At 38.6% G+C, this 14,174-nt stretch overlaps 2 protein-coding genes across 5 annotated transcripts in view; both read right to left on the minus strand.

Moving 5' to 3' along the window:
- Positions 1-1,428: 1,428 nt before the first annotated feature.
- On the minus strand, positions 1,429-5,498 carry eif4e1c (eukaryotic translation initiation factor 4E family member 1c). 4 transcript variants are annotated; one of them, XM_083540568.1, is made up of 7 exons: positions 5,282-5,498; positions 4,246-4,337; positions 3,424-3,519; positions 3,228-3,291; positions 3,013-3,126; positions 2,796-2,935; positions 1,429-2,501 (listed from the first exon to the last, which is right to left on the minus strand). In XM_083540568.1, exons 1-7 carry the CDS (start codon positions 5,297-5,299, stop codon positions 2,387-2,389), a joined length of 639 nt encoding a protein of 212 aa, XP_083396694.1. In that variant the 5' UTR covers positions 5,300-5,498; the 3' UTR covers positions 1,429-2,386. The 4 variants fall into 4 exon arrangements, with proteins under 4 accessions (XP_083396694.1, XP_083396693.1, XP_083396692.1 ...); XM_083540567.1 differs by having other exon boundaries at positions 4,246-4,346; positions 5,282-5,396; XM_083540566.1 differs by having other exon boundaries at positions 4,993-5,307.
- Positions 5,499-11,472: 5,974 nt separating this feature from the next.
- Positions 11,473-14,174, minus strand: part of tet1 (tet methylcytosine dioxygenase 1) — a 36,453-nt gene continuing 33,751 nt past the window's right edge. Inside the window, exon 12 of the mRNA XM_083539246.1 lies at positions 11,473-14,107. Coding sequence (XP_083395372.1) covers positions 13,152-14,107 — 956 coding nt within the window. The 3' untranslated portion in view covers positions 11,473-13,151. The remainder of the gene's footprint in view (positions 14,108-14,174) is intronic.

Genomic DNA, 14,174 nt, shown 5'->3' on the forward strand with positions numbered 1-14,174 from the left:
AAACATAATTTCTGTGTTTTTATATATCAGGGCTTAAATAGTTGTGTTCCTCACTGACTTATTAACGAACAAACAACAAATTACTACCTCCTTTTTACTTACACAATCATTGAGTAATTAGCAGGTAGGTATTATTACTGCAATACACAAGATTAGTTTGACTACCTTCATAAAAGCAAAACTTTTGGAACTATAGTGTTCTAAAGTACTCCGTCCTTGCTTAAAAAAATTATAAATAAAACAAAATAAAACATTGGTCATTAGTGAAGCAAATGCTGTGGTACATTAGCATGAGAAAGATTATATGGCTGCCTGCAACCAATTTGAATTTATACAGTGATAAGGATTGTTTACTAAGAGTGGGTCTCTGGAAAGTCCAAAGTCAGATTGTTTAATGCACAGGAAGCTAAATCATGTGACTAGTATTAAGTGCTAGTACTAAGCGTAATTATTATAGAAGGGTAGACAGGAAAAAGAACTAAAATAAAAATTTGTCCACACAGTCATAGCTAAGATTTCTGATTCATAAATGCTTAATGCCATATTTAACAAGAACTAATTAGTATTACCACATTCCAACTGTTAAGCTTGGACTTGTTTTAAAGCCTCGGGAATTGGGAAATGGCAGTCAGTAAGACAACAATGAACTCGTACCATAATATTCTATTGTGAAGCCATCTGTCCACCAGCTTAAGCAAAAACTGGCTCATGCAACCGGATAACGATCACAAGTGCACCAGAACATTAGCTAAATACATTAAATATAAATAAATATCAAAATCTAGACCTTCTGGGATCTTAAGAAAGCCGTGCATAAATGAATAATGCTAAAAAGGTTTTCAGGTTCTTGTTAAAAGTAGTTCTACAGGTTATTAAACTGCAGGGTGTACTTGTTCTTTGTCCACCTGGTTTCTAAATGTTGATTTTCTTGCTGGAAAAAAAAAGAAAGAAAAAAAAAGATGTTTTGTTTTCACCTGAAGTTATTAATGTGTAGATATATATATATATATATTTAGGCCCTGATAAATAAAAAACAGAATTGAAGGCGGTCTACATTCTTTCAATCATGACTGTATTACAGCTTAATACCAGTGTCTGCCCAAGTGAACTTTTCCCTCATGTTTGCTCTTACATTCACATTAGTGCCTAACTATGATCATATCACAAGTATGACCCATGAGCTTTAATATAAACAAAAAAACCCTGAACTTTTGACCCTGAACCAATAAACTCGACACATGAAGCCAAACAAAGTGAATCTACGTTTGCGCTATGCTTCTTTGTAGCATATTTCAATAATACTGCCTGAAAAAAAATGCACAATTAATTTGGTTAATGCAAAGCATGTCACCTTTACTTTGAAAGAAGGTAATATACATCCTGGAATTACAGGTAGATACATTATGAGCAAAATAAATTCACAATGAGTATTGTCTTCATTTTTATTCACCCAAGTGGTGCAAATTAGATGTTTACAATGATAATTGTAAGAGGAAAAAGTGAAAAGCACACCTAAAGCATGGCGGTATATGCATTTACTATAGAATTCACTGTAAAAATGTTCGATATTAAGCAGTAGTCCACATTACTAACAACTTCCAAACAGAAAAAAAGAAGGGAAAAAAAGGAAGAAAAAAGAAGAAGAAAAACAAGGGAAGGGGAAATAAAAATAATGAAAACAGAATTTTTTTTAAGTCATCCTCTCACTAAGTAGCTCGATGGCAATCTCTACGTCATAAATAGATGTGGGGCGAACACAAAAATTGAAAGTAGGTACACAATCAAGACTCTATAATTCCAGCATCGCTGAAACAATAATTGGCTGCTCGTCCAAATCTCAAACCTAGAGAGCAACCGAAACTCATTTACAATCCTTTATGACATTCTCTCTACAGGCGCCGCTGCAATCATGTCTCATGCCAAACACCTCAAACCAAAGCATGTTAAAAAAAGATGTGGCCTATTAAATTTGTGTAAAGAAAGTGGTCGGCTTTTTGCCCTTGTGAGTTTGTGGGTTTTTTTTTTTTTATTCCTATATGTGAATAATATCAAGAAGCATGAGAAACGGAAAAGGTTAGAGGAAAGAACAATGTCTTTTCTTTCTGATGAACCTTTCCAGCTAGGGCGTTATTAGTTAGCGTAATGTCTGAATTCTAAAACATCGTCTAGCAGGATTCGCATAGCTTCAGCTGATGCAGTCCCTCTCACAGGTCAAAATTATTAGATAGTCGTGGTTCATTTAGAATGGAGTACTACAAATGCACGGTAATTTTTTTTTATCTTTTTCTTTTTTTTTTTAAAAGGAAGGACACTACAGCAGTTGACAACTCAAACATAATGTGAGGCAAATTTGTAATTTTATAAACCTACAACTTGAAAGTTTTCTTCAAACTGAATACATGTTCTTTGTCGTAGAGCCACTTTTGCTAGAGGTGTCATCGTGGGACTGGTATCCAAGAATGTTTTTGATGGGGATATTCAAGCGCTCCTTGTATTGTTGCCTTAACGAAAGGAAGAAACAGAATTCCACATTAAACATTGTACACGTCACACACACACCAGTTTATCCAACTGATCAGAAAGATTAGGAATATACATGCTATAAAAAAAGAGTCTATAATTCTATACACTGGTCGAGACCATAATGTAATACGGATCAGAGTTTATAGTTTCTCCTAAATGTAACTGTCTCTTAGATATAATTGCAGCTCATAGCTGATTCTATTAATTATGCAACACTTCAGTCACAGCTGTCGCTAGTTTAAGTGCAAATACAAAAATAATATAAAACTCACCCTATCGTCATTATAGCTTCCCTATTTTGGCAGTTGCCCGTCCATATGGATATTTTATCCCCCTTTGGGCGTACGTTAACTACTGCTCCACAAACGTCTTCGCTGGCTTCGTCGAAAGACTCGCCGATTAAACACAACAGCTGAAACACAACACGTAGAGATAAAGCAACATCAACACAACACACAAATAATTGAGGCAAAAATAAAAGCGACTTACTGTCTCCATCCAAAAGCGATCAAGGTCATTGTGTCGCTGCTGTTTGCTGAGCGTCATTAACCACCTCCCTCCAAGTTTATTCCGGTCGTCCTCCCACATGGGCTTGATCCCATCCTGAGACGCAGACAACATATAGTGGGTGATCAGTGAACACAACAATGGTTGAGACATTTTACTGTCAAAATAGTGACAGAAATGACGTCTTTCGGACAAACCTTAAATAAACAGTAATCACAGCCAAATCCAAGCTTACTGGGTTGTTGTATGTGGTTATATAACCTGGAAAATTCAAACAGAAGCTGATTAGTTCTACAAAAGATTGACAGTATATGGTGTTTTGTAAATTGGCAATAAAAACAGGGCCAGCATTACTATTTTAACGGCTACAGAAACAAAAAAAGTAGGACTTACGCCCAGAAGTCTTCCACTGTGTCAAACTTGGAGATCAGTCGCAGATTTTCTGTCCAGCTTTTGCTTTTATCATTTTTGAAATACCAGAGCGCCCATCTGCAAAGAGTTAACAGTGGAAAAAATATATATTTAATATTTGAAATATTCTCACATTTGGATTAAATACCTACATTGGCAAACATTCAAAATTATTATGTGGGACATTGATTTTTTTTTTTTTTAAACAGCTGCATGTACTTATTAGTAAAAATCTTGCTGCACTATAAATATTTGATGAGAATAATAATATACAAATATTATAGTATAGACATGCATGTTATTTGGACTCTCAGGACTTTTATCCAAAAAAAAGGAGGGGGGGGGGTGTTTTTACATTCTAAAAAAAAAAAAATCAAGTTTGAAAATGTCACAGTGTGTTTTAAGTGTGACACCCAGAAGGAGTGAGGCTTCTCATTGGTGCAGAAAAAGCGGAAAGGCAAGCAGTGTGTAGCAACAAGGCCGACGTCTCTGGAAACACACTGTGCACCGTGTGTGGTCAGCATTTCCAATTGGCCCACAGCTAAGGGACAGTGTCACAGTATCTCTTTCTCTCGCACACACATAATGCATGGTGACAGAATGATACCAAACTGACTGAAAGACTGATGAATGTGAGGGCAAAAATAAAAAAAAAAGTTGTACGTAATGCATTGAAGCATTTTCTCTCACCAAGTTTGTCAAAAAGGCCATGGTGGATATGTAATATATGGATAATAATCCCTATGGGATTTTATAATGGTGGCCTGCACGATGTACAGTTGCAGAGTGTGGTAGAATAGTTACCGGTTTTGCAAAGGATGTTTAATGTACTGTTCGGGACTGGCAGCAACTGGTGTAGGACCATCATTTGGGCCTTCTTCAGTTTCAGGTGCTCGCTGTATGACCTATAATAGCATTAAAATGAATGTATTTGAAATCTGTAAGTCATGATATGTATGATCTTTAGAGATTAACAGACACGTTCAAAATAGAGAGAACGGCAAAACAAGGAAATAACTGAGCATCCATCAGAGATATAGAGACAAAGGTTGCAATAGTTGACTAATCCCTGAATGTAATCCCTGCTACAAAGCGATTTACGTTCACTATACTTGACCTGACAGGAAGGCAGTAAATACATGCAGAAAGCAGGCTGCCAAACGCAACACGCCCTCTACTGGCGGAGCAACTCATCACGACTCCAGCTCATGCTCTGTTAGCCTGCAAGCTAACAGTCCCCTCATTCACAACCAACACAACGCGCCCCAAAAGCAACGACTAAACGACATGTCTGTGAAGACAGTTTAGCAATCCTAGGATCTACCAGACTTGCGTGATTAAATCTGCGTGTCGATGTGTAAAAATGCTGGTGTCAGCTGACCTGGAAAAAAGAGCTAGCAAAAAGCTGCAGCCAACACACGTGTCCAGCTGGCCAGAAATAACCGACAAGCCGGCAAAAACTCTCTCTCCATCTCTCTCACACACAAAGTGCGGCCATTTTCAAGTACCGAACACAACGACGTATAATGATGTACAAATTCCATTTCAAACCTCCGAGCGATTCTCCTTTCTTTCTTGAACTGCAGTCAGTTGCGATTCACCCTCCAAAAAATCCCAGTCCATTTAGATAGATCGTTAGCTAGCATTAGCTTTAGCAATCGCGGCTCATCCACCCGAGTTGAGCAGCAGCCCGTCCTCCTGCATCGACACCGAAGCCGCCGCTCATTACACCGCGCAAACACAACAAAAACCGAGCCGAGAACCCGCTCGAAACAACGTCTCCGGCATTTTGAGAGGCCCGTCAACAAGCTCGATCAATGCAAACCCCTTTCTCCCTTACCGGCTCCGAAGTCGCCATCTTGCCTCTAAAATTCTCCTGGTCCTTCGTGACGTCACACGGCCAACCGGAATCTACGGCAACCCGCTGAAGTCACGCGGGTGAAGCCCCCTCTGCCCCTCCCTCCTCCCATTCACACCCCGCGTCATCGCTAAAGAATGACTCAGTTCTGCGAGCCCACGCTGCAACACCCACCCAGTGCTCAGAAACACTCCACCCAGTCCCAGCCACAATTACTCTTCTTACCACTACACACACTTCTGCCTGTTCATGAAAATCACTGGCTTCTGTCACCTTCTACTCTATTATTTCACCATCTTTTGACATACACCGATCAGGCATAACATTATGACCACCTGCCTAATATTGTGTTGTTCCCCCTTTTTGCTGCCCAAACAGTCCCGACCCATGGAGCATTAACAGCATTAACTTCCTCTGCAATTTGAGATACAGCAGCTCGTCTGTTGGATTGGACCACACGCGCATAATGTCACCAGTTCACCGCTATTCCTTCCTTGGACCACTTTCGATAGATATGACCACTGCAGAGAGGTAACACCAAAAGAGCTGCAGTTATGAAGATACTCTAACCCACTCGTCTAGCCATTACAATTTGGCCCTTGTCAAACTCACTCAAATTCGTAAGCTTGCCCATTTTTCCTGCCTCTAACACATCAAGTTTGAGTATAAAATGTTCACTTTCTGCCTAAAATATCCCACTCACTCACAGGTGCCTTGATGAAAGAAATAATCAGTGTTATTTACTTCACCAGTCATAATGTTATACCTGGTCGGTGTATCTGCACTGTTTTATTTCAATCCTGGAACCCTTCTGTTTGGGGTTCCTGAGATCCTAACCCTAACTCTAACCCTAACCCATGATAAAATGTAATAGATTTTACTGTGCATTTGTGCTGAGACACACAAATCTCATACATAGGTACAAGTCGAGATTCTTAAGTAATAATTCTAAGTGGTTTACATATTCCAGGTATTAATTGAATTGTTCTTACATGTTCAGGGCCTAAGATTTGAGACCCAGCTGATCCTACAAAGTCACAGATAAAATCAATAAACGTTATAAATTCCGGCTTGGATGCTTTGGCTCTGACATGCCATTTGGTGAGTGTGTGGTCGGTGCTGCATGTGATGCTGCTGCTTTACACATCAGAATAAGAATCAGAAAGGGATTTATTTGTTAAATGTGCTCACATACAAGGAATTTGTTTTGGTGACTGGTCTGCTGGGTTATTTCTAGGTAAAACAATATTTAAGTTAAAAATTAAATAAGAAAGAAAGGTTTATACACAATGTACAGTCAGAATGACATGCAGAATTTATCTTATACACAGATATGTGCAGGTGGAAAGTACTGCATTGAAATTGTGGTAGAAGAAGAATATGCTGTATATGGAACGTGTTGACATTTTGCACCTGAATGTGTTTATATATTGCAAATGAGTTGGTTACAGGTATAAGTTTAAGTGTTTATGAGGTAAACTTCCTTGGGGAAAAGCTTTTCTTGTTTCATGTAGTGAAAGCCTGCAAACAGCTTGCTAAAGACAACCTGCCCAAGATCATGAATTACTGGAGCCATATCATGTGGTCTGATGAGACTATGATAAATGGCGATGGTCTGGGGCTGCATGAGTTCTGCTGGTACTGGGGAGCTGCGGTTTATTGAGGGAAACATAGATTCCAACATGTTCTGTGACATTCTGAAGCCCTTCTGGGGCGAATAGCAGTTTTCCAACATTATAACGATCCAAACACACCACCAAGATGACAACTGTCTTGCTGAAGAAGCTAAAGGTGATGAAGTGTCCAAGTATGTCTCCAGTGGAGAAGCACCATGTGTCTAACATTCAGCAGCTCTGTGATGTCATTATTGAGGAGTGGATGAGAATCCCAGCAACAACCTGTTCAGCTCTGGTGAATTCCATGACCAGGAGAATTAAGGCAGTGCTATATTACAATGGTGCTCACACAAAATATTGACACTTTGGACACAGTTTTGACATGTTCACTTAGGGTGTACTCACTGTTGTTGCCAATTATTTAGACAATAATGGCTGTATGTTGAGTTATTTTCAGAGGACAGTAAATGTATACTGTTATACAAGCTGCACATTGACTACTTTAAAGCATATCCAAGTTTTATATATCTATAGTATTGTCCCTTAAGAATATATAAAATGGTTGCTGAAATGTGAGTGATGTACTCATTTTTGTGAGATATTGTATCGCGTTGGATTTTTCTGTAGGACAGTGTTACTGCTTTATTTGTTGATATTAGGAAGTGATTATTTTATTCAGGTCACAGTTAGCACTTTATTACAAACACTATACCAGGCACCAGGCAGGGAATTCTGGTTCATGTTGGGATGATTATTCATTCATTCATTCATTTTTTCCCACTCATCCGTAATTCGGGTCGCGGGGGCAGCAGTCTAAGCAGGCCCCCGCCTTCTGCCCAATCCTCACAGCACCGTCTTATGGTCCCTCCTGCAGGTGGTGAGCCCACAGGAAGGCAGCCCCATGTCATGGACCTTGATATTTCCCTCATAAGGGACCCCCGGAGCATAGAGGGTTAAGGGCCTTGCTCAAGGGCCCAAGAGTGGCGGCTTGGCGATACCGGGGCTTGAACCCCAGACCTTCCGATCGGCAACCCAGCGCCTTAACCGCTGGAGCCACCACTCCCCTTGGGATGATTATATTATATGCAATTGCTGTAGATTTTTCCCATGCCTTTTCATGCCGTGATACTCTTGCTCCTGCTCATGCCAAAAACGTTCCACTAGATTCGGAACCAGTAACTCATAAGGTCATTGAAGAATATGGATCTCATTCTAATGTTTATGAAACCAGTTGAGATGAATTTAGATTTTTTTGTGTCATGGCTTAATTTCAGGCTATAAGTAGCCATTAGAAGAAATGGTAATTTGTAAATGTGAATTTTTTTTCCGAAGAGATGCACATACTCGAATTGAACAAAGTTTCAGCGATATGCTGTGACATGAAAAAGTATAAATTATTAGAAAAGTGTTTATAATATAAATCAACTCCAGATCGGCATTATGTAGGATGTATTGATTATAGGCTACTCTAAAAGATTCACAAGTAGAATAAAATTGGTTAGAAACCTGGTCTACTCACAGGGTCTGTCTCACGATGCTATCTTTGAGTTAGACTTTTGACTCATGGTGGTGAATCACTTTTTACTGGGCTATATTGCCATGGAAACTTGCTTTATGGCCAACATGCTCCAGGGCAGGATAAGTTTAGGATGACTTTTACCAATTCAACAGGATAGCATAGCTTAATTACCATTAATAAAAGTTATTCAACAAAATATTATTTTACAGGTTGTTTCAAAGAATGATTGGTGCTGTCAGTTGCACACAGATTCATAACTAGTGCCCTATGGTGTTTAGGTATTGCTAACTATTTCTAAATAGCCAAATCTGTTTAATATAAACTCACTGCCTGTTTTATTTGGAAGTGGCTACACCTGCACGCTCATACAATGATGCTATTAGCAAACATCTAATCATGCACATTCAGTTTATTACAGTTCACAGAAATTTCAGAATGGGGAAAATGTGATCTCTGTGACTTTAGGGATGGCAGTATTGCATACAACAGAACATTTTCTTATAAAATATTTTAAATGAGCACTTAAACAATGTGATTGTTATTCAATGTTCAAGCGATTGTCACATAAAACAATCTACGGCATTTACACATAACGGTTAAAAAAAGAACAGCCAAAAGAACATCGATTGGGCTGCCTGGAAGGTAATGTGACTCAACCACTCATCACAGTATGCACAAAACATCAAATTTTGAGGCAGATAAAATACAATAGCAGAACAGCTCATCCAGTTACAATCCCCTTTATCAAAAAGGCATTTTCCCTCATTGCATGTTTTACTTTTCATGGCATTTCACGTTATTTTGAGAGACTTGTGTATATAACAATTCAAGGAGATTTTTTAAATACTACCCATTTCCAAATATAATTTAATCCCATGCATTGTGTTGCTGCAACAGGATTAGATCCACTGTAGCTGTATATACTAATTATCCACAACATTATGACTGGTGAAGTAAATATAAACATTATCTCTTCATCATGGCACCTGTTAGTGGGTGGAATATATCAGGCAGCAAGTGAACATTTTGTCCTCAAACTTGATGTGTTAGAGGCAGGAAAAATGGGCAAGTGTAAGGATTTATGGGAGTTTGACAAGGGCCAAGTTGTGATTGCTAGACAACTGGGTCGGAGTTTCTCGACCCTGCAGCTCTTGTGGTCAAATCCGACAGACGAGCTCATGTAGCTCAAATTGCTGAAGAAGTTAATGCTGTTAATGCTGCAAAGGGTTAGGACTGTTTTGGCAGCAAATAGGGGACCAACACAATATTAAGCAGGTAGTCAAAATGTTATGCCTGATCGGTGTATTTCTTTGTTTTAGCCTTAGCTAACTGGAAACGTCAAGCCATCAGGCTTCTCAACAAAGAACTGAACACTGAGCTCACACACACACACACACACACACACACACACACACACACACACACAAATGTGTGACTGATCTGTACAACCCAGACTCAACACACACTCTTACTCACTTTGCACACCCATGACTTCGGGACCACTCATATTACATCATTACCATAAACTGTTTACATGCCATTTTTGCATATCTTTCCTGGATTGCTGCTACTTGCTCTTTTGCACAACATTTTGTTTACATTTTTGCTACTGTTCACTGTCTCGTTACAACACGTCTACTGGCGGAGCTATTTTGTGTTCTGTGTGTTGTCTTTTCACTGTTTTCACCAGGTTGCACACATGCACTTTTTGTGGTGAGGACACTTACTAGTCCTTGGCCGTGTTTTTCTGTTTTTGTGATTGTTGTTTTATGTTGTTGTATGTAGCATCAGAATTCTGGAGGAACGTTGTTTCATTTCACCGTGTACTGCGTCAGCTATATATGGTTGAAATGACAATAAAAAGCTTCTTGACATGACTCTTAAACAATGTACCTCTGTCGAAGAACTTTAGTGATGTACTCCTCCATGGTAGTCTTTCATTTGGCAGACCTGGAACATATCAAGGAAAAAGGCGAGTTCATTTCAGATAAGGGGTCTATAGGACAGTGATTTGGTCCGTGAGAATAACGTGTATTGAGGATAACAGAATTATTAAGGCTTGTTCTGTGTAAGGGCTTTGGTTATTGGTTCAGTTATTGTTGTTTTAAGATCATGGGACAGCTCACATGACTGTTCTTGTGTTCTGCTGAGGATTTTAGAAAATTGTGCTAGCAAGTGGAGCTTGTAGATAAGACCTTACTGTAAAAAGAAAAAAAATCATGCATTAGCTACAACTTATTAACTAATGAGATGAGCTAATTGTGGTTAAAGTTAAGTTTTGTTAGGTGGAAAAATGACTCACCCATGGGGTATCACAAGATGGTTTTACATCCCATTCTTATCTAAATTGCAATGCGGCCTTCTGTATAATGATGCCAAATTGATAAAACGATTGATTTCTTCTTTGTAACAGGTCTAATGTAGGCTTGTTTGCTAATTGGAACATAGACTATATAATCTGGAGCCTCCTATGCTCATCCTATTCAAAATATAGTTATCTATTCTTTTAACATATCTAATACTGTTTCTCTTTTATTGTTTTTTTTTTTTTTGCTGTAAACTTTAAAAAAAAATTATCCCACTATTCAGTGTCACCCATGAACAAGTTCCTCTCAGGTCTGCTTCCTCATGTTGTCTTTGTCATTAGTTTCAAGTCTGACTTGATGCATTCAGATGTATTTCCCTATTTCCATAAAGCTGCTTTATGAAAAGGTCTGCTGTTGAAAGTGGCATATATCGAGAACAGAATATATTTTAATGATGCAATAACATTTACCTGTTACACATTTTAGGCTCAACAGACTACAGTGACTTCAGTGTATGCGCATTCAAATGAATTTTAAGCTGCACACTCAACCTGCCAAAAAGGATTTAATCATAAACATATTTTGTAAAGTTGCTCATTTTATCACGAGGAAAGTAAGTTTTTAAAGCTACGTTTAAAAAAAATCTGTTCAAACAGTTTCTACAGTGTTGTTAGAAGTTAAAAATGAGTATTACTCTATGCTGTAGATCGGTGTTTTTCACAAATGCAACAATTTCCTTGTTCAACAAAAGTAGCTTTAATTGAAAACGTACACTAAAATGAATATATCCATGCCACTTGTGTCTTTAAAAAGGTCCTATTGGGTTTTTCTAAGAAGGTGCTCTGCCTTCGCTGTAAGGAAAAAGATTATAAAAGATGATTTTACACAGCCGGCATGAAGAAATGTCTTTTTTTTTCTTTTTCTAGACACAAATGCTTTCAATATAAAAGTTTTGGAAGTACATCATAATATACCACATTTACACAGTAAACTTTAAGCACCTTAAGGAAAAAGACTGGAAAAAACATAGGCTTCCTAAATCGCAATAACAAATATCTAATATAAAAATTAGAAAGCATTTCTACAGTGAACATTATGAACATAGAGTATAGTAACCTACTCCATTTCAGGCAATGGAATAGCAGGCTAACAAACAGACAGAAATGTCGGTTTGAAAAACAAAACCCCTAATATCCAGACATTTACAAAAAAATTCTAGTTGTAAATCATGGCATGATTTATTTCAAATAAAAACATTGTAACGCAATAATAATAATAATAATAAAAAAAAAAAAGAGATCTACTATCACTTTGATGTTTAGCAGGTCTTCGAAAAAGCACCATGGAGAAACATACAGTAAAAGTACTGATGCATTTTAGCACACAAATGTGACAAATTATTACGTCAGATTATATAAAATGCTGTTTTCAAGTCTTGTTGCAAACTCTGTGGAAGCCGAAAAACAAAACAAAAAAAACTAAACAATTGGGTAACCTAGTAATATTGTATTTTATGCAAATTCCAGTAATAAAATGTTTTAAATTCTACACATTATCAAAAATGCAGCATTTAACCTTCCATGATTATTGCTTTCATAAGCATGGTCTCAAAAAATCCTGAATGGGTTTTCAAACCAACTTGTAAAGCGTATATACAGATATTAAATGAAGGAGGTCACGTTAAAAACAAAACAAAACAAAACAACTGTGCATACGGAACATTTCAAAAGTCAAGTTGCTTCAAAGTGCTTTTTTTTTTTCTAACAATGCAATGAGTAATGGGAATAATTCAGCATCTATGTACCTTCATCACATGATAAAACCAATGCTACATCTTTAAATCTATCCAACAACCAACTGTGTCACAATACTTTTAAATAGTAATGTATGTCTGTGTGGTTATTCAAAGTTACTGCCACAATGGCACCATAAAACAGCAACTATTGAACATTTTTGACAAGAGCACCCAAGCTGAGGCAAAAATAATAGGTCACATTTTACAATGTCAATTCTGAGTGTTTACTATACACATAATTTTTCAGGTTGACACAGTAATATTGCAGTAAACAGGCTTGGACCAAAAATTAAATACAAACTGTTGCCCAAAAAAAAATAAAAAATAAAAAATAAAAACACCCCCAAACAAACAAACAAAAAAAAAAACATTCAGAATAAATAGTCACATCTTCTATGCACTAATTCCATCTCTTTGTATAAAACCAGTTTTTAAAACATCTGTGGTGAGCACCATCTGTTCAAAAATGTAGACACCAAACTCACAGTTAAAAACCGACAAATGTAGTCAGCATTCAAAAGCTGAGATGTAGATCGTAACACAAAAAAAAAAGCATGTATTAAAACAGAGAGATCTGACTGAGGTAAGGCATTAGCTAAAAGTGGCATTGCCACGGTCATGTCCAGCGGTTATAAGGCCCAGTGACGTGAGTAAGAGCGTATGGGGATGATGTGGTGATGATGTTTCGAGTAGCTGTTAGTGATTGGCGAGTAGGGACCTTTAGCTCCTGCCTCTCATCTTGCAACCCATCTTCCTCTTCACTTTCTGAATCTCTCTTAATTACTTTTGACCTTCCCATGTTTGCAGCCTCAAATCCCAGCCTTTCAGCCTCCTCTTCTTTCTCCCTGGCCTTTTCAGCCATTTTGGCCTCCCACTGGAGCAGGCCATGACCTGGTGCATTGAGACTCTTGTGCTGATAGAAGACGAGAGCGATGCGGGTGGGGTGGCTCCGGTTAGGCCGTAGGATAGGGGTGGTGGCGTGAAGCTCACGTCGGGCGCACTCAATGAGGATGGAGCCATGAGAAGGGGCCACTGCAACCCCACCGATATCCCCATCCAGAAAGTTGTGTTCGCTGTCTGACCATAGCTCCTCAGCTTTAACCTCTTCCGGGGTCAGGGGTCGGAAAGTTATGGGTAGTCCTTGGTGGTAGTTGTTATCCAGGCTTGGTTGTGCTTGGTTCAGTCGGCTGTGAAGACCCTTGGCCTGGGCTGGGGAGAGTGGTCTCGGAGAAGCTCCACCCTGGAGGCAGTGCACCTCCTTGGATTCTGTCTTTACTGCAAAATGGTAGCCACTGAAACCTTGGGACTCGGTTTCCAAGGAGTCGCGCGTTTCCTGGTGGCTTTCGAAAGGCTTCTGTTCTGCAACCTGTGGAGGGGCAGGCGGGTTGCAGTGAGAGTAAGGAGAAAGTGCTGCAGTGTGTTCACTTGAGCCCACTTGTGGAGTACAGTTCATACTGCTGAAAGGGCTGAATGAATCACTTAAAAAGCGTGTGTCCATGTCTGGAGTCACTCGCATAGGGGGACAGTAATTCTGCGGCTCCATTTTAAAACATTGCAAAGTGCTTTTATAGCCTACAAAAGAGAAATGTAGAAAAAAAGGAAAAATGTTATAATTATAATAAAGGCAAACAAATATTAG

Source organism: Silurus aristotelis, assembly GCF_946808225.1.
Source record: "Silurus aristotelis genome assembly, chromosome: 4".
NCBI classification, from domain to species: Eukaryota; Metazoa; Chordata; class Actinopteri; order Siluriformes; family Siluridae; genus Silurus; species Silurus aristotelis.